This window comes from Callithrix jacchus, chromosome 7 (genome assembly GCF_049354715.1).
Source record: "Callithrix jacchus isolate 240 chromosome 7, calJac240_pri, whole genome shotgun sequence".
NCBI lineage: Eukaryota > Metazoa > Chordata > Mammalia > Primates > Cebidae > Callithrix > Callithrix jacchus.
Genome location: NC_133508.1, coordinates 155,963,241 through 155,987,430, shown reverse-complemented (window position 1 = coordinate 155,987,430; position 24,190 = coordinate 155,963,241). Strand labels below are relative to the sequence as shown.

Below are 24,190 nucleotides of genomic sequence, written 5' to 3'. Positions count from 1 at the left end.
TTCTGAATCATTACTATGACTCCTCTAATTAATGTCTGGCAAATCTTGAGATCCCAGCCTTTCATAGGTGGCCATTCTTTAGGAATATTATTCATTATTAGGTTGAACCATATAAAATTGCTGATGTTTAATCATTTTTTATGTATACAAATAAAAATTTCAAACGGTTCAACCTAACAGGTATTCAGAAGGCCTATGAAGTACAGCACATCTCTCCTCAAAAGGTAAGCTGAATTTAACACCTGGTATTCACATCTTCCCTCTGCTCCATATTCTGCTTTCCTGGCTTTCTAGAGATCTAGAATGTAGACAAAGCTGATTCTATAATGAGTTTCAAAAGGTTAAGAAACATGGAAAAGCTGATATTAAAAGAAAAGAATGACAAATTAGAAAAGTGATTTTTTTAAATGATATAACTTTGGATAGCTCTACGATACTACTTAGAAGAAGCAGAAAGAAGAAAAGCAAAAGAAAGGAGAGGAAACTAACTTATAAGCATGAGCACAGTGCTCATGCAAGAAATGAGTAAGGAATAAAGCAAATTCTCTCTTCCTAGAAAAGAATTTGAAACTAAACCATTATGTCTTTACCTAGTAACTAGCAGGTTCTTTTCTCGTAGAAACAACGCTTGTGTGATGGCGTCCTTGTGCCCCTTTAGACGGTAGAGGCCACTTTCATTGATTACATCCCATACAATAATATCTGTGTCCTAAATCAAGCAATACAGAAGACAAGTAATTCTCTTTACCATATATGACCTAACTTGACAAACAATTGGACTTAATTATTACACAGGCAATACACAGTCCTTGCAGAAAATCTGGAGAGCATGAAAAAGGAATAAACACCAGCCTTATTCCCACCTCCCAGAAATAATCCCCAGATATTGTTACTGCTCTAGTCTTTATGTATAATTCAGATTGGAGAGCACGAAGAAAGGAATAAACACCAGCCTTATTCCCACCTCCCAGAAATAATCCCCAGATATTGTTACTGCTCTAGTTTTTATGTATAATTCAGGTTGTTATTTTCCTATTAGAAAACTGAGCTCATGCTATTCACATCATTTTATAACCTTTTCTTTTTTGATTAAATATTATTTCCATTTTTCCAGGTTATTCCAGAGTGTTTACATTTTTAATGCTCACATAATAATCAATTCTAAAGCGATACCGTAACTTATTTAAAATTTTTTCTGTTTTAGACATTTAGTCAGTTTCCAACTTTCTGCTGTTATAAATATGCAGAAATGAACATTCTTATATACAAATCTTTGTACATATCTCTGACTAGAAATAACTAAACTGAAAAGTTCTTGGGTTATATGATATGTTTATTTTAAAAGTTTTGGATTTATGCCATCAAAATGATCTCCAGGTTGGGTAAATCTATAGAACCATCAGGGATATGTATGACAAGGCCTGTTCCCCATTCACTTAACTATATTACCAGTTTTCTCAAAATCTACTACCAATCTCGTAAGTAAAAAATGTCTTAATATTTATTTTAATTTACATTTATGAATATGAGACATAGTTTACATGCTTTATAGTGATTATTGGCCACCAGTATCTCTTTTGAATTGCCAATTCATGTCTTCTGTCTATCATTCTTCAGGTGTCACCTCTTACTTGACTGTAAGTTATTACTAAATGAATGACACTAATCCTATCTTTTTATATTGAAAATGTTAAATACTTTACCTTTTTCAATGTCCTTTGAATTGTTTTTTTTTTTTTTGAGATGGAGTTTCGCTCTCGTTACCCAGGCTGGAGTGCAATGGCGCGATCTCGGCTCACCGCAACCTCCGCCTCCTGGGTTCAGGCAATTCTCCTGCCTCAGCCTCCTGAGTAGCTGGGATTACAGGCACGTGCCACCATGCCCAGCTAATTTTTGTATTTTTAGTAGAGATGGGGTTTCACCATGTTGACCAGGATGGTCTCGATCTCTTGACCTCGTGATCCACCCGCCTTGGCCTCCCAAAGTGCTGGGATTACAGGCGTGAGCCACTGCGCCCGGCCCTTTGTCTTGTTTTTAATGTACAAATGTTTCAAGTATTCCAATCTACCAACAGTTTCCTTTTTAATTTATTTCTTTGGCTAACACACTGTAAGTTCTTTTCTAGCTTGCTATTAGATATTTACTTACATATTTTCTAGTTTACTTTAAAATGCTATTTTTTAATAGTTATGTCTTTAATCTTTGATTCATTTTGGTATATAGTATGAGGCAAAGACTTAATTTAAAATTTTCCCCCAAATAGACAATTGTCTAAGGATTGTTTTATAAGCAATTCATCATTTTTCTGCTTATTAAAAATGTCATCTTTAAAATATGCTAATTAGGAATGTAACTGTGGATGTGTTTCTGAGATTTCCATTTGGTTGCAGTAATTTATTTTGCATTGATACTTGCACTGATGTATCAATATGATGCCTCTTAAATTATGGGTTTATACTACATTTTACTATCTAAAACCCCCGTTTTATTATTCTTTTCTCCTCAGATTTTGGTGTTTCCAATTCCTTCGCTTTTCCATATTAGGACAAGTTCTAAGTACCAACTAAAACCCTTAAGATATCTATTTAAATATATCTATGTCTATATATAAACATGTTATCTATTTAAACATAGCTTTAGCTATATAAACCAATTATAAAACACCAGCATCTTTTCAATACCTTGTTTTCCCATTCAAGAACAAGGATTATATCTCTACAAAGTCTTCTATTCTTCAGTAAAGTTTCACAGTATTTTTATGTCTGTTACTTAATCTATTGTGAATGGAATCTTTTATATTTTCTAACTCATGACTTTTGAGACAGGAAATCTACTGATTTTACAGAAGTCAATGGCAAATAGTTATTCTATTGTCTCTTCTCTTTCAGTCTTTGTTTCCTTTCTTTGTTACTGTTTTTTCCACAGTCATAGTTATCATGGCTCTCTTCATCTTGTTCCTACACTTAATAGGCTTTTATCGGAGACTATGATAAAATGAACAAAAGGAAGCAAAATGAACCTCCCAGTTCACACCCATCCCCCTCACTCTATTTCTACCATTATACTGCTTTGAACATTGACAGCCCATTGTTTTACCTGACAACTTTTGTCAACGACTTGCTTCAGCATGAGCCTTAAGTTCCTTTAACATACCAAAGTCTGGGCTGATTCAAAGGCTCACCTTGGACCCAGATGCCAGTCTGCCTCCTAGCTGATCATACTTCAAGGTAGTGATCCCTGCTTTGTGACCATTGAAGGTCACATTTCCTTCCCCACTCAGGAGACTGAAGATTCGGATGGACCCATCATCATACCCAACAGCTAAGTGTAGCCCATCTGGGGAGGGGCACAAGCAGGTAACTTCTTGTTTAAGCCCCTGAAGGATAAGAATCTGAAATCACAAAAGTTAAAAACAATGGAGAAGAGTTAAACTTGAAATCAAGGGAAATGCATAGGAATACTTAGGCACAGTCAAACTCAGAGCACCAATAATTCCCAATTACTCTTATGAATAAACATGAGACTCCACAATCCATTTCAATCAATCCATTTTTAATATAGACATTATTATCTGTACTAGACAATGAGATATTTAAGAAAAGGCTTATTTCCTCCAAAGCTCTACATTGGTGTAATACATACAAACATTCCCTAGGCAATAAAATAAATGTAATCCCTTTAATCTAAGTGTTAATCCTAGAACAACGCTAAGTGATTTTCAATAAAGGGTTATAAACCCATCCTTCCTTTAACTCAGTGAGACCCATTTTGTAGGAAAATAATATGCAAGGCAACAGAGTACTATGGGGGTTTTAACCACAAAGGACTCTGGGTGGCAACAAGAACTGAAGTATTAACCTCTTGGGAATCACAAAATAAATGAACAATATCAAAATGCCTATATTTGGTTTGGCAAAAGTGGTAGGCTTAGGGAATTCAGTCATACAAAGCATTAAAGTCTAGTTCAACAAGATTTGGGCCTTACCCACATTAGAAAAAGATTCTGCCAACATAGAGTAACGTTCCTCTTACATGGCTAATATTTTATCATCAGTTATATGCGTAAGTCGAACTTGAAAAATAGAATTGGTAGAGAATACGTCAGGAATAAATAATTCCTACAAATAATGACCTGTAAATATTCCAACAAATAGACATCTAAGGAATAAGCTCCTTTTTCATTGCGGTTTTCAGAATTTAGTGGAGAAGAACACAAAGGAACTTGATGCTTGGTTAGCTAGACCCAAAGGGAAAAGATTCCTGTTCTAAGGGCACGCACACAGAAAAGGCCATGATAAATAAATCAAAGCTCCCCAACCGCTCCCACCTCTCTACCCTCAAGTACGGATAAGTCAGTATCAAACTGGTCATTTGGGCTCACCTTCTCTCCTTTCCTTAAGTCCCAGATGAAAACGTGTTCACAAGCTGGCACTGCCACATAGCGTCCTTTCTCACCACGAAGTGTCACAAAGACAATATTACCTTTTTGGCTGCCAATCAGGCCAAAGACTGCACTAGCAACATAGCGCAGGTACTGCTTGGTGAGCCCCATGTTATGATGTCTGATACCACAGCTGAGGCAATCTGTGCATATAAACAAAGAAAACTCAGTCCCTTGGGTGCCTTGGTTTTACTAGGTTCGTAAACACCAACTCTTTTTTTTTTTTTTTTTTGAGACAGAGTCTCACACTGTTGCCTAGGCTGGAGTGCAGTGACGGGATCTCGGCTCACGGCAGACTCTACCTCCCAGGTTTAAGTGATTCACCTGCCTCAGCCTCCCAAGTAGCTGGGACTACAGGCATGCACCACCACACTTGTCTAATTTTTTTTTTTTTTTTTTTTTTTTTGTAGTGATGGGGTTTCACCATATTGGCCAGGCTGGTCCCAAACTCCTGACCTCAAGTGATCCAGCCACCACAGCCCTCCAAAGTGCTGGGATTACAAGCATTAACCACCACGTTTGAACAACACCAACTGTTTATCATGTCATTAAAAGCATGTAACTTGTGACTTCTTAATACTTACTTACTCTGAATAAATCACTGACGTAAAACACCTGGACATCTTCACTCTTTATTCACATGGACTCAGTATAATCCCTCATTCCTTAACTTCCAAATTAGTCTCATTGTCATGCCTACCTCATGCATAGCTGACACTATAGACTCAATGCAACTAAGCTAATTCACTTCTGCCCATTCAAATGGCATCAAAGCTTTTACACAGAGATTGGTAGCCTGAAACTGAACATATTTTTCAATGAACATTTATTGAGAACCTACCATTTAGGCACCGTTCTAGACACTGGAAATATACTGTTAATAAGGCAAAATCCCTAAATCACCTAGAGGGCTTATAACAACATTGCTAGGAAATACCATCTCATCTCTTCTGCCAGTACCTGTTTCTGATTTCATAAGTCTGGGGCAGGGCCTAGATTTTTCATTTCTAACAAGTTTCCAAGTGATGCTGCTGTTGCGGTTCCTGGACCAAACTTTGAGAACTACTGTTCTAGTCCATGAAAGTCTGTCCTCCATTTCAAATCAGAGCAGCCACTTACCCTTGGCACAGAAAATGGCTGAGCAACTTGGCACAGTATTTTTGGAAAGATGCCATTATTTCTGCACATTTATTAAATTCGCTGAAAATACTGGTTATGGATAAAAGGGACAAGAGGCGAATCAAGGATATAACAAATCAGTCCTGTTGTTCTTTACATGGAAGAGTAAAAAGTAGCCTCCAAAACACCCATGCAACTTAAAACACACAAAAATAAAGAAGTTACAGCCTTTTATGAGGAGCTGTTTCTTTTTGCTGTTGTTTGCTTCTTTGGTGGTTGGCTGGTATAACTCTACAGGGTCTTTCTAATTATCAAATGCTGTTTTAGTCTACTTTAACAAAAAAATTTTGAATGCCAACTCTCTAAGGAAAGATAATATTAACATAGTGATAATGTTCTTAGCCTAGACCATTTGATTAATTGTTTCAAATGGAATGTGAATTGTTTCCCAATTCCTCTTATTCCTCCAGACGCTGTAGTTGTTCATGTTTGTCTTTGGCCATCTACCACCTCCTTCTATAGTATTTTCCTTGGAGAATACATATAGCATGAGTAGGTCCAGGGACTCCCATCTGTCTATTTCCAGTCCTGTCCACTTACATGAATACTAATTATAGAGTTTCAAATATTTACTGAACATCTCCATTTGATACCTTATAGTTTCACATTTAACATGTCTATAACCAAGCCTACCTCACTTCTGGTACTTCTCTCTTTTTGTCTGACACAACGACACAATTTTCCTACCTACTTGGGCTCAAAAACACTTAATAACCTTTGAATTAATGATTCAAAAAATATTCCTTGGGAGGCCGAGGCAGGCAAATCATGAGGTCAAGAGATCAAGACCATCCTGGACAACATGGTGAAACCCCGTCTCTACTAAAATACAAAAATTAGCTGGGCACGGTGCACGCTCCTGTAGTCCCAGCTACGTGGGAGACTGAGGCAGAATTGCCTGAACCCAGGAGGCAGAGGTTGCGGTGAGCCGAGATTGCGCCACTGCACTCCAGCCTGGCGCCTGACAATGGAGCAAGACTCTGTCTCAAAAAACAAAATAAAAAGAAAAAATAATAATATAGCAGCCAAGACTTACAGAGTGCTTATGCTACAATAACTGATAACATTAAATGTATATAACTCAGTAAACATATGCAATCATTTAATTACATACAGCAATTAATGAAATGAGCTAATATATGCAAAGCACTTAGAAAAGCCTCTCACTGTAAATATAACTATAAAAAATACCCATAAGGACCTGGTGTGGTGGCTTATGCCTGTAATGCCATCATTTTGGGAGGCTGAGGCAGGCTGATGGCTTGAGTCAAGAGTTTCAGACCAACATGGGAAACACAGCAAGACCCTATCTCTACAAAATACTTTTTGAAAAAATTAAGCAGGCATGGTGGCAAACTCAGGAGGCTGAGGCAGAAAGATCCCTTGAATCCAGAAGTTCAAGGTTGCAGTGACCTATGATCACGCACTCCAGTCTGGGTGACAGTGAGACTCTGTCTCTAAAAATAAATAAACCAATTCTCCACAATAACACTGCAAGGGAGGTCACTCTTTCTATCTCTATTTTACAGACAAGTAACTCAGACCCAGAGATGGTAAACTGCTAACCCAAAGTCATTTAGCAGCTAATTGCCAAAGCCAGATCCCAATCCAGCCAGTCTAATTTCAAAATTTCTGCTTTTAACCACTATGCTAAACCGCTTCTTTTTGCCTCTTTAGTTAGTCAACTCCGCCTTATTATTACTCTGAAACAGGATCCCTTTTTCTCCAGTACTTTCAGTTCCAGCTCTTTATCACGGGTTACTGCACTGATTTTTCACCTAGCACCTCCGCCTCCATGTTTTTCACTGTTTTCATTTAAAAGTTATAATACTACTGAGCAACCTTTTCACATGAGCTTTCCCTATCCCAAAGACTTGAAAAGGCTAAATCGTTTGCCAGTTTCCAAAAACTCATCCTATCTATCCTCCGTATTTCTCGAATAAACCTTCCTGTCAGGCTGGCTAGTTTCCTTCCTCGTCCTGAGACCTCGTTGTCTTCACATTATTCGTTCTACTTAAAATAACATGCATTTTCTCCCCTACTTATTTTAATCAGTGTTATTCTCTGAAGCCCACTTCCCTTGGAGTAAACCCAATTCTCGAAGCCTTTTTTCATCGCCTCGATATTTAAACTACCTCTCATACGACCCGCACTGTTCAGTTTGTTCCACGTGCACAGCTCTCGCCTCCTTTCCAACAGCTCACCACGAAACCTTCGTGTAGACTGAGACCCCATCACCTCCGCTTACTAACCCACAGCCCCCAAAACGATGTTTCAGTGATGCACTGAAGGCCTGGACAGACTTGACACACATTCCAAAACGCGTCTTCGGTCAGGACAGGGTGACGGAGGGTTCCAGACACCGAACTCACGGTCAGATCACCCTCGGGCAAGCTCGTGCACACGCACGGTCAGGCAGTTCTGCTCAGCCCCCGCCACCCGCCACCCGCGCCGAGTAGCCAAGGGGCTTCCAAGTACTGCTGTGGGGACGCCCGTAGTCACCTGAGTTCCCCCAACCCTAGCAACCGGCCCTAAATATGCCCGCCTCGGCTGCTGCCGACATCACGAATGCCTCAGCCAGATTCTTCAAAGGCCAAACCGCAGAGAAAGGCTCTCAGACCCCGCCGTGCACCTCCAGGACTCACCTCAGCTTCCACGAGGCTCCCAGGCGATTGGACCCCACGAGACCTGCCCCTTCCGGGTCCGTTCCGGAAGCCTCTTCCGCCAGACGTTCCATTTGCCCTCTTAGGAGGAAATGACGGAAAAAGCCGGGCGCTGATTGGTGAGCTCTGGCCGGGAGCGGAAGCCGGTGTTTCGTAGCCCAGAGCATTTGTAGCTGGTCACTCCAGCCTCCAGGGACTTTGCCTCGCCCTACCCGGCGCGCTCCTGCTGAGGGTCGCCGGAGATGTCGCTCGGCCGCCTTCTACCAGGAGCTTGATCCGTCCCGCCCGCCGACCGGATGGGACCGCCAGAGTGCTGTGAGAGGCGGGACGGAGGCCGGGAGGGGGAGGGAAGGCGGGGCGGAGAGGGCCGGGGGCGCGGCCCTGGGCGCACCGCACTCGGCCCTGGCCCGGAGTGCGGGCTGAGGGTTAGTTCTGTCGCTTCTCCGGAAGAATGAGCCTGGCGCCACTTCCTCGCCTGTTGGTTAGGTTCTTGCCGAGCGTTGTCGGGGTCGCCGTGTCGACGAGAAGTGAAAGGGTAGGCAGTCAGCAGGCACTAGGGACAGAGGTGCTCCAGCCGAGGAGGCGCGCGCCCTAGGGTGCAGGTGAAATAGGGGAGGCGGGAGCCCTGGCTGGTTGTAGCCCCAAAGACAAGTCCCTGTTGCCGCTCCTGTGGACTGGACATTCCCGGAACCGAGAGCACCCCAGGTAAGGGGTGGGTAGACGCTGAGCCCAGCATGGTGCGTTGCCTGGGTTCCCGCAGTCCTTAGAGGGACACTGGCCTGGCTTCGTGTTTCCGCTCTCTGGCCGCTTGAGGGGAAGTGACCGGGGCTGACTCCTTGTTTGCTGACCGAGACTTCAGGGCTCTGTCACCAGGTGGGGAATTCGCTTTTCTCTCTTGCAGTTCTGCTACTTTTATTCTTGGGCTGCATAGAAGTGTTTAGAAATGAGTTCTGATATCTAGAGCTGTGCAGACTTAAAGCTAACATAGCAGCACAAAAGAAGATCCTGCCAGCGCTTCTTGAACAAGTTGTCTGCAGCCAGCCTAGAAATTCGACTTCGGCCTACATTGTCTGATTTTCTTTAGAGTTTCTTGAGCTCAAGGCGTGATCAGCTAATCTTCCGTTTTCAAGAAAATGGCAACAGCAAAGAATGCGTGTGATGAGACTGGGCGGCTGTAGCTCCGTAGGTGTTTTGGAACAAGATTGCTGTGGACTGGATGAATGAGAAGGGAAGAAATTGTGACCACAAACTATTATTTTAAGAAGTTTGGTGGGAAAGGGAGCATTTGAGTGGGTGTGTATGGTTAATATCCCTGACAGGTGTTGTGCATTATATTATTATGGGGGTAAAATGTGTGCTTCAGTAGAAAACGGCACAGTTTAGATTCTATCTTAATAACACCCCTTTTATTAATTCTAAAAAAGCTATTTTTCAGTTATGTAAACTGTAGATAACTTACATCAAAGCTGAATAATTTTTGTCAACTGCTGCAAATTCTCTCAGAGGTTCAGTGGAAGTTTTGCTTCCTTTTACACACTTATTTCGATATTCTGCTCTAAGGTGTCTGTGGGATGTGCTTTATCTTCTGCCTGGTGCCCTTTTGAGTTAAATAAAATATTGAACTTGGGTTTGGCTTTATATTTGAATGAGTCACGATTTTACCTTTTCTTAAAATTTTTTCTTAACATAATTAAATATTATGGGATGGGACAACCACAGATGGAAAAAATGATTTTAATAAGAGTTGGTATCAGAGTAACTGTGAGTGCTAAGGTAATGCATCTTATAAAATTCCTTATACAGTATTTCAAAGTTGTAACTCTGTCTCCTTATTTCAGTTTCAGAATGCTCCGTGTGTCAATACTTAACAATTACAGCATAATGCAGTTCATTCAACATGAAGGGATAGTACTACTTCACTGTTAGAACATGTTCTTTGGGTGCTTTTGAATGGTGATGTTAAATTTGACCCAGGCCATTGACAAGCTTAGGAATGTTCTTATGCTGTATTTATTGTTGACGTATTTGACTACTTCAGTTAGTCTTCCAATCAAAAAAAATTTTTTTTAAAGAGCCTTTTTTTTTTTTTATTTTTTATTGGATTTTAGGTTTTGGGGTACATGAGCAGAGCATGCAAGACAGTTGCGTAGGAACACACATGGCAGTGTGCTTTTCTTTCCTTCTCCCCTTCACCCTCATTTGGCATTTCTCCCCAGGCTATCCCTCCCCACCTTTTTTTTTTTTTTTTTTTTTTTAAAGAGACAGAGTCTCACTCTGTCACCAGGCTGGAGTGCAGTGGCGCGATCTTGGCTCACTACAGCTTCCAACTCCCTGGTTCAAGAGACTCTCCTGCCTCAGCCTCCTGAGTAGCTGGGATTACAGGCATGGCCAGCTAATTTTTGTATTTTCAGTAGAGACTAGGTTTCACCATGTTGGTCAGGCGGGTCTTGAACTCCTGACCTCAGGTGATCCACTCACCTCGGCCTCCCAAAGTGCTGACATTACAGGCATGAGCCACCCCGCCCAACCATATAAATGTCATTCTTTCTGATGGCATAAAATGATTCTTAAGTACGGTGTTGGATGATGGCATAAAACGAGTCTTAAGTATGGTGTGCAAACATACTTGTAATGTACACACATAATGTACTCTGAACTGTTAAATATTGAAATACAAAGACATAAAGAATGGTAAACCTGGTAGTTAATGGTGGTCAAGTGCACGCAGCAGCTCTCTTTGTACGGTTGTTATTCAGACTGGTCTGATCAATGTAAGCATTTCGAAAGGTAAACAGGTTAAAAGTTACCATTTTTCTCTCTTAAACGATATCATTTTCTTTTTATTCAGACGAAAAGGATTTTTGAGACAGTGATCCAAGATATTATGCAGTTTTGCCCAGTTTTGAACAATACAATCTGATCTCTCTAGCCAATCCAATTACTCATATTAAGCAGTATTTAAAGGACTTCTTAAACTATAAGATGACAGGATTTCAGGAAAAGGAGACAGAAGGTATAGTATAATGAGAGCTGTTTACACTGTACTGTTTGAATTATAAAGGATACATAGTGGGTTATCTTTGTCTTTAGGTCCTCTTCACTAAAGTACTGAAGATCATGTGACTATGAAGTATTTCTGATTCATTATGGAATCTTCTGTTTGTCGCATATAGACTTTTTAATCCTTGGAAATTAATATCTTGCTTCAAGAGACTTTTTTTTTTTTAAACTAGGGCTTAGTGTTTGTTTATGAACTTATTCAAAGTACAGAGCTGATCAGCGGATTTTCAGTGGACAGTCTTGCTCTCCTTTAAGTCGCCAAAAATTCTGGCTGTGGCTATAAATTACTGGGTAGAGGAGCCATCTTCTCCTCTCTTTGTCACTTGAGCATGTTTGCATTCCATCACTGAGATTCTTAACTGAAATTTACTTACAAATCTGCTTGTATGAGCTCATACACAAACGTTTTGGGGAGTGAAAGGATCTGTATCTTTCATGTGATTCTCAAAGGGGCCTGTGACGTTGAGAATGTTAAAAACCACTGTTCTCTCAGGGATCAGGTTTTCCTGCCTCGTTTGGGTTTGCGGCTCCATTTACTTATTACCAAGGTGTGTGTGTGTTTAGGGGAGCGGGGGATTCAAACCTCTTTTTGTTGAGAAACATCCATTTCTGTTTAGAGATGGAGTTGAAAAAGAATTCAACTTTTGTTAAATACTGTGACACTTTCCATAAAATGCCATTTAATTTTGTCCTACAGTAAGAGCTATGAGCATTACTTTTACTTATTTAACATCCAATATCTTGTGGGTCACAATTACTTAAAAGCTGGGAAAAAGATCCAACAGATTCTACTGACCAGGTATGATCAGGGATATAGGAGAACCACCAGGGTGTGCTGTCAAGAAGATAATAGAGTTTTGAGAAGGAAATGGTCAGCGATAAACGTGGATAAAGTTGGATGAATTCTTAGATTTGACGTCTGGGAAGTCACCGCTGACCTTTGGAAGAGCAGTTTTAGCATGCCCATAGGGCGGAAGCCAAACTGCAGCAGGTTGAGCAAATGTGTGAAGAGGAAGCAGAGCTGCAAAACAAATCACCCTTAAAAAGTTAAGTAGGAAAAGAAAGAGGAGTGTAATATGCTGAAGAAGAAATGAAGCAGAAGAAATAAAGGAGGAGAACTTTTCTGAGAACAGGAGGATGGAGAGAAAGGAAAAAGCAAGATGAAATTGTAAAAGGGGAATTTGTGTTATAACACTCTCTTATGAGGAGAAATGGTCAAATGAAGGAAATTGCTTAAATTAAGGTGATTTGGCAGGCTTAAAAGTGTGAAATATACCCTCAAATCACTTGTAAGTTGGAAACAGTGAATGATTTTGAATTGGAGAGAAGTTAAGGTAATTGCTCTCCCATGCAGTTTTGACACTACTTATCTCATTTAATGCTCACAATAATCTTAGGAGAATTACCCCTATTTTAGAAACTTAAAAAAAAAAAAAAAAAAAAAAAACTGCTTTAGAGTCAAGGATAACACAACTGTTAAGTGATGGTCCTGGATCCAAACTCTGACCCTATGACAACAGTCCAGACTCCCACCTTGAACCCTGCTGTCTCCACCTCACGGCATAATTGCATGTGGAAATAGTTACCTTAAAATACTAAAGAAGCTGGATTCAAAATTGTGTCAGTGTGATTTTACCTATCACAGAAAAAGGTAGTAACTACATCAAAAGTTGAGGAATTTTTTCCTCCCCCTTAAAAGAAGAAACCAAAATTCTTTCTTTTCTTTCCTTCAGCCACCTCAGTAGCTGAGACTGCTGATGCATGCCACCACACCTGGCTAATCTTTTGTAGTATTGTATAGATGGGATCTAACTAAGTTGCCCAGGCTGGTCTCAAACTCCCAGGCTCAAGTGATCTGCCCGGCTCAGCCTCCCAAAGTGCTGAGATTGCAGGTGTGAGCCACTGTGTCCAGCCAATTTGGTATTTTTCAAATGTTCTGTAAGCATGTATTACTTAGAGTCAGAAAGAAAAGTTATCTTAAAAAAGCGATTTTGTCCTGAAAGTTGGCATTCAAGTTTGGAAACTGAAAACTATGTTTGTGTTTAATGGATTTTTTTTTAAGATTATAATTAAATTAAGAACTTTCAGTATGAGTCATTGCCATAAAAAATCTGCAGATAATTTTTTGAAATTATGAACTTGTGCCAAGTGTCATTCCATTGAGCATGAGGCAATTTAAGGATGATAGATGAATATGGTCTTCACTTGTCCTCTGTTCAGCTTGTCTATTTCAAGTCTGAATACTTACGAACAGATCAACAAAACTTGTGGGAAGGCCAATTTGATGGACTAAACACCAACTTCTAGGTAAAGTTAGTTTCTTTATTTCAAAGTAATTTTAGAGGTGTATTTAGTGTCAAATAAGAATAGTCTTCTCATACAGATTTATCATTGTATACCCTACAAGGCCTTTCTGAAATTGTTATATAAATGATCCCATTTCCTGTTCCACAGTGTTGATTCAGAAATTAGCATATTACACTAGATCCATATTTTGTTCCAATTAGAGTCCCATGTCTCTCAGCAGGAAACATCACGGAACATATTATGGAAGGGCATGCTTGTTCTCTTTGATAAAAAACATTAGAACCATACTGAAAAACTTCTCAAAAAATTTCAGGAGATCATGTCCTTTGCAGCAACATAGATGGAACTGGAGGCCATTATCCTAAGCAAACTAATGCAGGAACAGTAAACCACCTACTGCATGGTCTCACTTATAAGTGGGAGCTATGCAGTGAGAACACATGGACACAAAGGAGGGAACAATAGACACTGGGACCTACTTGAGGGTGAAAGGTGGGAATATGGAGACGATCCCAGGCTTATTGCCTGGGATATGTAATGATCTGTATACCAGACCCCTTTGACATGCAATCTACCTATATAACTAACCTGCACATGTACCCGTGAACCTAAAAGTTAAAAAAAGAAAGAACTAAGAAAAGAAGAGAGAATCTGAAATTATGTGCCTCCTGATAAAAGACACACCATCTCATACAATCTTGGCAGAACTGACTACTGACAAGAAATTTTCAAATAACAGAGAAACTTATTGAAACATGCATGAATATGCAATCAACAAAATCCAGACTGTGGACACTACCATTTCAGCAAATAAATTTTACAAAAAAGGAAAGGTTGGATGGGGGACTTGTAGATTAAAAGAGATATAAGATATACATGGAAATGTGTTAAATTGCTGATATTAAACTATGGTTTCTGGGGATACACACTGAGGTGAAAAAGCTATATGAGTATATGAGAAAGTGGTTAAAAGTCCTGGTAGTAGTTACTTAGGGACAGGGAGGGGTTCAGATCATGACAGATCACATGGAGGTATCTCTGGGGGCCTGCACAATTCTATTTCCTGACTTGGCTGGTTGTTTCCTTTATAATAGCTCATTAAACTGCACATTTATTTGGAGGGAAAAAAGTTCACATGCCAACTTTCTTTCCCTGATCATCTATCTGCCCTTATGTATTTCATGTTACCAACAACCTCCAGCTTATTAACCCGTTAATCAGTTCTTAGCCCTGTTTCTCAACCTTTCAGTAGCATTTAACTGATATCTCAAGTATTCCTTGAAATGTTTTCTTCACTTGGTTTTTAGGCTACCACACTTCCCTGGTTTGCCTTCCTTTCTTAGCAGACCTTCTCTGTTTTACTTTCTGACTTGTCCTCTTTCCAACCTCTAGGTTTTGTTGTAGGACTCAGTCCTTGGATCTCTTTTCTCTGTTGCATTTACTGTCTAGGCTGTCTTGTCCAGTTCATATAGCTGTAAATACCAGCTATATGCCGAGACTTCCAAATTTATATCTTTAGGCCCATCTTCTGTGAGCCCTAGCCTCATATAACCAATTTGCATGTTTGACATAAACTCTTGGTCATCAAACAAGCATCTCAAACTTAGCACACCCAAAAAAACATAAAAAAAGAAAATCCGTTGGTTATCACACTGCCCTACAACCTACTCTAATTTTCCCCATTCTCTGTAAGTAGCATAACATTACTCAATTGTGTAAGCAAGTAATCCAAAAGTTATCTTTGGTTCTGTTCTTTCTCCCTACTGTCTATATTCATTAAGTCTTGTTGACTCCATCCTCAAAATACGTTCCGAATCTAATGTTTCTTATCACTACCATCTCACCTAATTACTGCAGTCATTTTCTATTGGTCTGTGCACCTACTCTTGCCCTTTCTCAGTTTCATTGTAGCTAGAGTATTCTTTTCAAATATTATTTATGTTTAATAATTGCCATGAACAAGATCCTCTAATAGCATCCCCTAATATTTAGAATAAGATTTAAGCTTCTTACCATGGCTTACACACTGTATCCTCCGGCCGTTCCTTCTCGTACCCACCTCATCATCTACCGCTCGTTACGTGGCTTATTCAGCTCTACCTAAACTGACCTCCTTGCTTGTCCTGCAATATACCAAGATCTTCCTGCCTTTTTGGCCTTTGCCTGAAACATCCTTCCGAGCTTCACAAGACTTGCTCTCTCATTGTATCTTTCTACTCAGGTGGTACCCGTTCTCTCATAACCCATATCTCCTCTAGTCATTCTGTTAGATACCTGCTTCTTTCTTTATCATTTACCATTTTCTGTCGTCTCCATGGAAGCATAAGCTCCCTAAGGGCAGGGACTTGCTCTTTTCACCAGTGTATTCCCAGTGCCTGCAATAGTATCTAACATATAATGGATGCTTGCAAAGATTTTTTTTTTTTTCTGAGATGGAGTTTTCCTCTTGTTGCTCAGGCTGGATTGCAATGGCGTGATACAAAGATTTATTCGATGAATGAATATACCATTTTACTGAAATAGCTGTTTGACTCATAGGCAAATTGGTTCTCCTTTTCTCTGGCAACAAAGAATTTCCCATGACTTCTGTCTAGTGCTTGACAGTATGTCTTCCAACACCCTCCTCTTCTAATGTCAGTGTTTCAGCACAATCAGCCACCTACCATATCACTGTCTTACACATCATATCCTAGGGATTGTCGGCTCCTGTTCATCCTTCCTTTGTATTTTGCCTATTAGATGTGTACCTGTTTCTATTTCTCCTTTCCTAGTTGAAACCTTTAGAATCTCTTACTACTCGATTGCAGTAACCTCCTGCTTCTCATTTTGTCGTACCTAGTACATCTTCCACATTATCATCAGACTTTATATACTATTTATATTTGTATCTCTTGCAGTATCTGTCACTTTTTGTTTTTTCAATAGTAGGCACTCAGTGAATGTTGAATGAATAGTCCTATTTCTGGAAAGTAGAATTGATGGGCCATGTGATTATTTTAATGGCTGTAACTCTTTAAAAAGAATTAATGCTTAAATAATCACTCTTTAATCCTGTTTTAGGAATGTTGTAGCAATTCTTTGTTGTCCATTGTTTTTAATGGACTTTTTAAGTGACTATAATCACACAGTCTACTATTGGGGTATTTCACAGTGGAATTTTGTTTACTGCTTTAGTAGAAGTCAAGTAATACCTGTGCTTCTCTATTAAAATGATTTTTTCTTTTCTCTTAAGCTAAAGTCTCCAGTGAATATTGAACTGCTGAGGAATTTGGGAAAAGACAAATCAAAGTTCTCATTCCATGGATCCCTTAGGTGCACCTTCCCAATTTGTGGATGTGGATACACTACCAAGCTGGGGTGACTCATGTGAAGATGAATTCAATTCCTCTGATACCACAGCTGAGATATTTCAGGAAGACACTGTTCGATCACCTTTTCTTTATAATAAGGACATCAATGGGAAAGTAGTTCTTTGGTAATTATTTGATGGAATCATATGAGGAGATAACATTTTCTCATAATTTATTGTAACCTCTTTAAGCCCTAGCATTGTCGAAGTATAGCTTTGCATATACATGTACAGCTTTATTGAGGTATAATTGATATTTAATAAACTACATAAAGTATATAAGTTTTGACTTATGTTAATACATCCACTAAGCCATCACCAGTCAAGATAGTGAATTTATCTGTCACCTCCAAAAGTTTTTTTCTGTTCTTTGTAATTCCTCCCTCCTGCCCTTCCCTGCCTCCCCATCCCTAAGCAACCACTGATCTTCTTGTCACTGTAGGTTAGTTTGTATCTTCTAGAGTTTTATTTAATGAATTGTGTGCCTTTTAGTCTGTTTTCAGCAGAATGATTTAAGTGCATCTGTGTTATTGTGTGTATCAGTAGTAGTTCATTGCTCTAAAAAGCTGCTTTATTGAGACGTTGAGATACGATATAATTCATCTATTCAAATTGCACAATCTAGTGATTTTTAGTATATTCTAGAGTTGCAGAATCCTCACCACAGTCAGTTTTAAAACATTTTCATCAGCCCAAAGCCCCATTAGCAGTCACTCCCTGTTTTTCCTTAATCCCTCTAGGCAATCACTAATCTACTTTGTTGTTTCTATAGATTTGCCAGTTCTGAACATTTCACGTAAATAGAATGAACACAGTAAAATTTGTGGGTTTTTGTGACAGCGTAATGTTTTCAGGATTCATCCACATCGTAGTACAAATCAGTACTTTATTTTTTTAGGATTGAATAATATTCCATTGTATGGGTATACCGCATTTATCAGTTCATTAGTTGATGGATATTTGGATTGTTTCCACTCTTTGGCTGTTATATAAATAATGCTGCTATTTCTAAACATGGTGGTTTTGTGAGTTTCATGGTTATAACAATTGCATTAAAGATCTAAGATTCCAGATAGTCCTTTCTACTATTGCTTGGCTTGTGAGCTAGCAAAACCAACATTATGAAAAAAGTCAAGGATAAAATGTTTTGAAATAATTAGAAACCAGATTTCTTCTTCTTCCCCACACTTGTTTGTTCTTTATTGTTTCTTCAGGAAAGGAGATGTGGCGTTACTGAACTGTACAGCCATTGTGAACACCAGCAATGAAAGCCTCACAGATAAGAATCCTGTGTCAGAAAGTATCTTCATGCTTGCGGGGCCTGATTTGAAGGAAGATCTCCAGAAACTTAAAGGTGAGTGAATTTTCTTTGGTATATTATTGCTTAGGAAACTTGTGTTTTAATGTCCTCTGCCTTGAAGAGGCCTGTTTTGTGGGAAAATTATGTGGATGTAACCATTTTTCTTTGATTGAAACAAAATAAAAGCTGCTTTGGAAAGCTCCATTTTAACAAAATTTATTACATTTTGAACCGTGTTAAAAACTGAGTCCTGAGAATTTGCTACCAATAAAACTTTCTGTCCCGTCCTGAATTTTAAATGGCATTCATTGTACCTAGGTAGTTTCGGTAGCATATTCGTGGCTACATATTTTCTTGCACAGAAGCTGCAAGAAAAGCGTTGTAAAATGACTGTCCTCTTGAACTGAAAAACTGTTAAAGTACCAATCTTGCACCCCTTTGTTACTTGAGCCCAAATGAGATACTGTGAAATTCAGCCTTCCCATTGTATAGAAAGTATTTATGAACTATAGCAATGTTTCTTAAAACGTAAACAGCAAAGTTAACCTGTATAAAATCTCGCTTTCTTTGCCTTCTGTCATTTCACACCGGCAACTGGTTTCTAACCTAATAGAAATAATAGAACTTGAACAAGAATACTTACAGTGCTGACTCCGTGAAAGAAGAGATAGAATGAGAAGAATTGCATTTTTTGATCCAGAAACTGAATTTTGCCTATAAGGACAATGTGAGAAAATGGTCTTAACTAAGCTGCAAAACAAGAGACCATGAAGGACATGTAGAAACTAGAACAATATTAAAGATAATCCTGACAAGTTGTTTGGTAAAATTAAGAGAAGCTGGTCTGGAAGAATTCCTAATGGCTTGCGTGTGAATGCTTACATATACCTTAGAGCTAGACTTACAGATAATAAGGAAGAAGAAAATTTAACAGACGTGTATAAGTAAAATGTCAATATTAAACTGGGTGTGTCTGAGCATCTCCAAACTGGGATTCATATTATAACTCTGCCCTTTACTAACTGTGTGACTTAAGACTAATTACTTCACCTCTGAGTTTCCTCATCTCTAAAATGGGGATGGTAATAGCAGTTCCAACCTCAGTTCCGGACATCTAGCAAAAACTTAATAAATATTTGGCGACGGGAAAAATTAATATCTTGAAGACTAAATTACATAATGGACGTTAGGTGCTAAGCACACCCTAAGTGTTCAACAAGTATTATTTCTAGTGTTAGTTGTTAGGCCCCAGTTGCGTGTGAAGTGAATCAGTGCCAAACTTTAGGGCTGCATACTTACTCCTCTCCTCTCTATACATTTTTATTAATGACTTAATAAAAACAAGCATGGCTTACCAAATTTGTAGATGATATAAAGCTGAGAAGCTGAGGTTGACAGACTAAAGATTTTTAAGTCACTGGAACTATAAGCCAGAAAATGAAAAAATTAACAGATGAATATTACAGTCTTACAATAAGTTGAAAATGACAGGGAAACATCATTAGCTTAACAATACTTCATGTCTTAGTAAAAGGGCATTATTTTCCATGCCATTTTTCATTTTCTTTCTTTTTTTTTTTTTTTTTTTTTTTTTTTGATATGGTACAATCTTGGCTCACTGCAACCTCCATCTCCCAGGCTTCAGCAGTTCTCCTGCCTCAGCCTCCCATGTAGCTGGGAATACAGGCATGTGCCACCACGCCTGGCTGATTATTGTATTTTTAGTGGCAATGGGGTTTCACTGTGCTGACCAGTCTGGTCTTGAATTCCTGACCTCAATTCATCTGCCTGCCTCGGCCTCCCAAAGTGTTGGGATTACAGGCATGAGCCACCACACCCAGCCTCCCATTTCATTTTTCATTCAAGAAACCTTAGGGTTCACAGTTTCCTCTTTCTTATCCCTCACATAAAGTCTATCAGCATGCCCTAAATTAGTCTTAAATCTATTTCCGTCTGTCACCATTGTCTCCAGCAGGTAGCGTATACAGCCATCATTCCCTGCCTGCATTATAGCCATATCCTCTCTCCCAACTGATCTCACTACATACATTCTTCGTTCCATTGTCCACACACAACCAGTAAGTGTAAACTCCTTCTTCTTATGGTTCCCCTCCTTCAGACCATTTAGTGGCCTCCCATTAAACTTAAAAATCTAAACTCCTTGAACGGATCCCCATGGCCTTGCAAGAGCTCAGTCACTTTTCCCCAGGCTTAGCCCATGCCCCCATTTCCCTTCCTTTCCATGCTTTAGTCAAACTGATCTTTTCTCCCCGCTTTGTCATCCAAGCTCCTTTCTAGTTTTGCACTTGCTGTTGGTCTTTCAGTTGTCAACCCTTATTCTTAAGTCTTGGCTTACCTTTCTTCCTCAAAGCACTGTTTCTTTTTACTTCATAATAGATGAGACCACCCACAATATATGCTCCCAGCCTGTAGTACTTCTCTCTTGTTGGCTTATCACAATTGTAATCTTGTAAATGGTCTTACAGTAAGTGTATCCCGATTAAACTATAAACTCTTGTCATATGGACAAGAACTGTATGTCTTTTATTACTACTTTTTAAAAGTAATAAATGGGGGGCACACCTAACAGAAAATTACTAACATTGTGAAACCAGATTATTTGAAGGAATGATTTAAACAGTTAGGGTTAACATAGAGAACAGAATATTTGGGGAAAACATACTACTATTGAAGAGGAAGAATGATAATCATGGTGTGTTCATAGAATCCTTGATAAGAAGATACATGAAACTGTATGTCAGTTCAGTTAGTATCTAAGCATCTAAGAATTGATACTAAAATTAGAACAGGCAGGGTTGGCTTATTGTACCCAGATTTCCTCCCTGAAAAAAGTCAGTCTTATATTCACTTTGTGAATTTAGAAATTTTATGAAACTAAACTTATGTGACGTTTGTTTATTGTTTAAACCTCTATGTGGGTGTGGGTGTATACGTACATTCTTATATCGTTTGTTACCAAAAAATAATTATGTGTATGCTAGTCTCAAAATAAGATAGTCATGTACATATTCTGGAGTTTGCCTTCTTCAGCAAATGAATTCCACCTTTTAATTTCAGAAATTACATCCATCTACTACCCAGACCATACTTAAAATTCCAGCTGATCCAAAAATGTCCTTTGCAGCAGCTGTTTATCCAAACCAGTATCCAATCCAGGACCATACATTGCGTCTTTTTGTTATGTTTATTAATTTGTCTCTGTGTGGGGGGTTTTATTTTTATTTTATTGTGCTTTAAGTTCTCGGGTACATGCACAGAACGTGCAGGTTTGTTACAAAGGTATACGCATGCCATGGTGGTTTGCCGCATCCATCCTTCCTATCATCTACATGAGGTATTTCTCCTAATGTTAGCCCTCTCCAATCCCCCTACCCCCTGCTGTTCCCCCCCTAACCCCAACACCTCCCGACAGGCCCCAGTGTATGATGTTCCCCTCCCTGTGTCCATATGTTCTCATTGTTCAACACCCACGTATGAGTGAGAACATAACGGTGTTTAGTTTTCTGTTATTGTGTCAGTTTGCCAAGATGGAGTCTCGCTCTGTCGCCCAGGCTGGAGTACAGTGGTGTGATCTCAGCTCACCACAACCCCCACCTCCTGGGTTCAAGTGATTCTCCTGCCTCAGCCTCCTGAGTATCTGGGATTACAGGTGTGTGCCACCATACCCAGCTCATTTTTGTATTTAGAGATGGGGTTTCACCATGTTGTTCAGGCTGGTCTCAAACTCCCAACCTCATGATCTGCCCTCCTTGGCCTCCCAAAGTGCTGGGAATACAAGCGTGAGCCACCGCCTCTAGCCGTGTGTGTGGTATTTTGTAATCCAGCACAGTCCCCTGTCTATGACACTGACTTGTTGAGTGAACAAGGCCAATTAGTTTCACAATATCCCTCCTTCTAGATTTGTTTGATTTACTTGAGGTGCCATTTAGTTTGCATTTCCTATAAACTTGACATTATGTCTAATAGTCAAGTTTTGGCTAAAATATTTCGTAGGTGATGTTGTGTTGTCTTAATGTTGTATCATGTTAGACCTGGGCCATTGCTCATATTAAGATGGCTCTCTTAATCGGAGTGATAAAGTTTGATCCTTCCATTCTACTTTTTTCTTGCCACAGTCCCTCCTGGAACCCTCCAACCTCCCTTTCCTCTTTAGACTGTTCTGTATTCCTGCTGCACAGTTATTGTTCTTGAACTTTTTTTTAACATCAACCTGGAAAATCTTTTTGTCTGTATGATGGATTGGATCTCTCATTTTTGTGAGTAAATCTACCAGGAGATTTGAAAGAAGGATGCAATAGGGCAAAACTACTGAGATTTTACTTCTACCTTCATACTTAATTTGTAATGTGCTCAGAAATAGAATTCTAGTTTGGAAATCATTTTCCAGAAATTTGAAGGCACTACTCCTTTGTTTTCTACTTTGATTAGTGCTGTTGAGAAGTTTTGTGCTAGTCTTATCCCTGAATGTATGTTACTGGTTTCTTTCTGGAAAGTTTATGATCTCATCTTTGTTTCTAAGTGCTCTTAGATTTTACAGCGATGTGCCTTCATATGGTTTGAGTATTTTATGGGTTAGTTGACTCTAGAAACTCATGTCTTTCCATTACGGGAAATTTTTTGTTTTATTTCATTAATAATTTCCTTCCTCTGTATTCTTCATTCTCTCTGAAGAAATCCTATTGGATGTTGTATTTTCTTGCTTAATTCTTCAGTTTTCTTATCTTTTAGCTCTTATTTTCAATTTCTTTTTGTTTTATTTTCTGAGGGATTTCTTCAAGTTTAGTTTTAACCCTTCTATTGAACTTTTCATTTCTGCTGTCATGTTTTTCACTTGGCTGTAGCAGTTACATAAGTGCCATTTCCTATTCTCTGAATAGTCTATTTTTATGACATTCTGATTTTGTTTTCAGTTTTCCTCCCTGTGTTGTCTACTTCTTGAGCATGTGCTGAGTCTCCCCTTTTAGTTTTTGTTAGAGGCTTTTGTTGCTTTCTGGTGACCCTTAAGTGTTAGCTGGATTTAAGATGAAAGAACTGAAAAGTTCATGGGAAACTTTGTACACATGGGTGTATCCATAAGTTCAGGCTGCTATAACAAAGTATCATAGGCTGAGTGGCTTATAAAGAACAGAAACTTCTGGAGACTGGAAATCCGAGATGAGGGTCCTGACTGCAGACTGCTGAGTTTTCATTATATTTTCACGTGGCAGAGAGAGGGAGCAGCTCTCTGGAGACCCTTACAAGGATTCAGCTCTCATTCATAAGGACTCTACCCTCATGACCGTATCTAATTCTAATTACCTTCCAAAGACCCTCCCTCCTAACACCATCACATTAGCGGGTAGAGTTTAATATGGGAATTTTGAGGGAACCCAAGCATTCAGTTCGTAACAGTGGACAAAGGTGGGCCTGGTGGGTCTTGAAGCAGATGACAGAATAGGAGCCCTGTTATTTTATTGGGGAGCGTTCCCCAGTTATCATAATCTGTAGGTCCTTTGGTTTGGGTCTCTCAATTTTTTACAAAGGAATCCTCCAGGGGTTTAAGCCTAGATGTCTCTTTTGAAAGCCATTTAGGGGCAGAGGGCTAGACTTTCACTGTTAAGTATAATACTTGAACTAAATCCCCTCTTTTCGGCTGTGCCTGGGATTCTGGAATCCAGAAACTCTCTAGTTAGGCATTTCCAGTGAATAAACTTTCTCCCTGCTGCTCTGGTGGTTAAAAAAAATAATAAAATCACCTTGCTGTGCTGGCTGGGGGAGGGATTGTTGTAGATTCGACTGTTTTTATATAAACTTTTTAACCGATCCTCCTGTTTTTAGTCCCACGTTCCACTTCAGCATAGCCTTTATAAGTACTTAGGGCTCCAATTTCT

General features: G+C 39.3%; 2 protein-coding genes across 11 annotated transcripts in view; one reads left to right on the top strand and one right to left on the bottom strand.

The window, feature by feature from the left end:
• Positions 1-8,315, bottom strand: part of WDR3 (WD repeat domain 3) — a 31,897-nt gene extending 23,582 nt beyond the window's left edge. The window contains exons 1-4 of one of the 2 annotated variants that reach the window (XM_035252599.3): positions 8,123-8,315; positions 4,382-4,584; positions 3,182-3,391; positions 591-709 (exon numbers count right to left, since the gene is read on the bottom strand). In XM_035252599.3, coding sequence (XP_035108490.3) covers positions 591-709; positions 3,182-3,391; positions 4,382-4,552 — 500 coding nt within the window. In that variant the 5' untranslated portion in view covers positions 4,553-4,584; positions 8,123-8,315. The remainder of the gene's footprint in view (positions 1-590; positions 710-3,181; positions 3,392-4,381; positions 4,585-8,122) is intronic. The other variant, XM_035252598.3, reaches the window with a different exon arrangement.
• A 109-nt stretch (positions 8,316-8,424) lies between these two features.
• GDAP2 (ganglioside induced differentiation associated protein 2) overlaps positions 8,425-24,190 on the top strand; it is a 73,765-nt gene continuing 57,999 nt past the window's right edge. For 2 of the 9 annotated variants that reach the window (XR_013520370.1, XM_035252602.3), the window contains exons 1-3: positions 8,425-8,598; positions 16,963-17,125; positions 18,214-18,353. Coding sequence is in view for 7 of the 9 variants with exons in the window: in XM_035252602.3 (XP_035108493.1) it covers positions 8,580-8,598; positions 16,963-17,125; positions 18,214-18,353 (322 nt within the window). In the remaining 2 variants the exon portion in view is untranslated. Of the gene's footprint in view, positions 8,599-8,637; positions 8,989-11,131; positions 11,297-16,882; positions 17,126-18,213; positions 18,354-24,190 lie in introns of those variants that run through there. The other 7 variants (XR_013520371.1, XM_078332863.1, XM_035252605.3 and 4 more) reach the window with 6 other exon arrangements.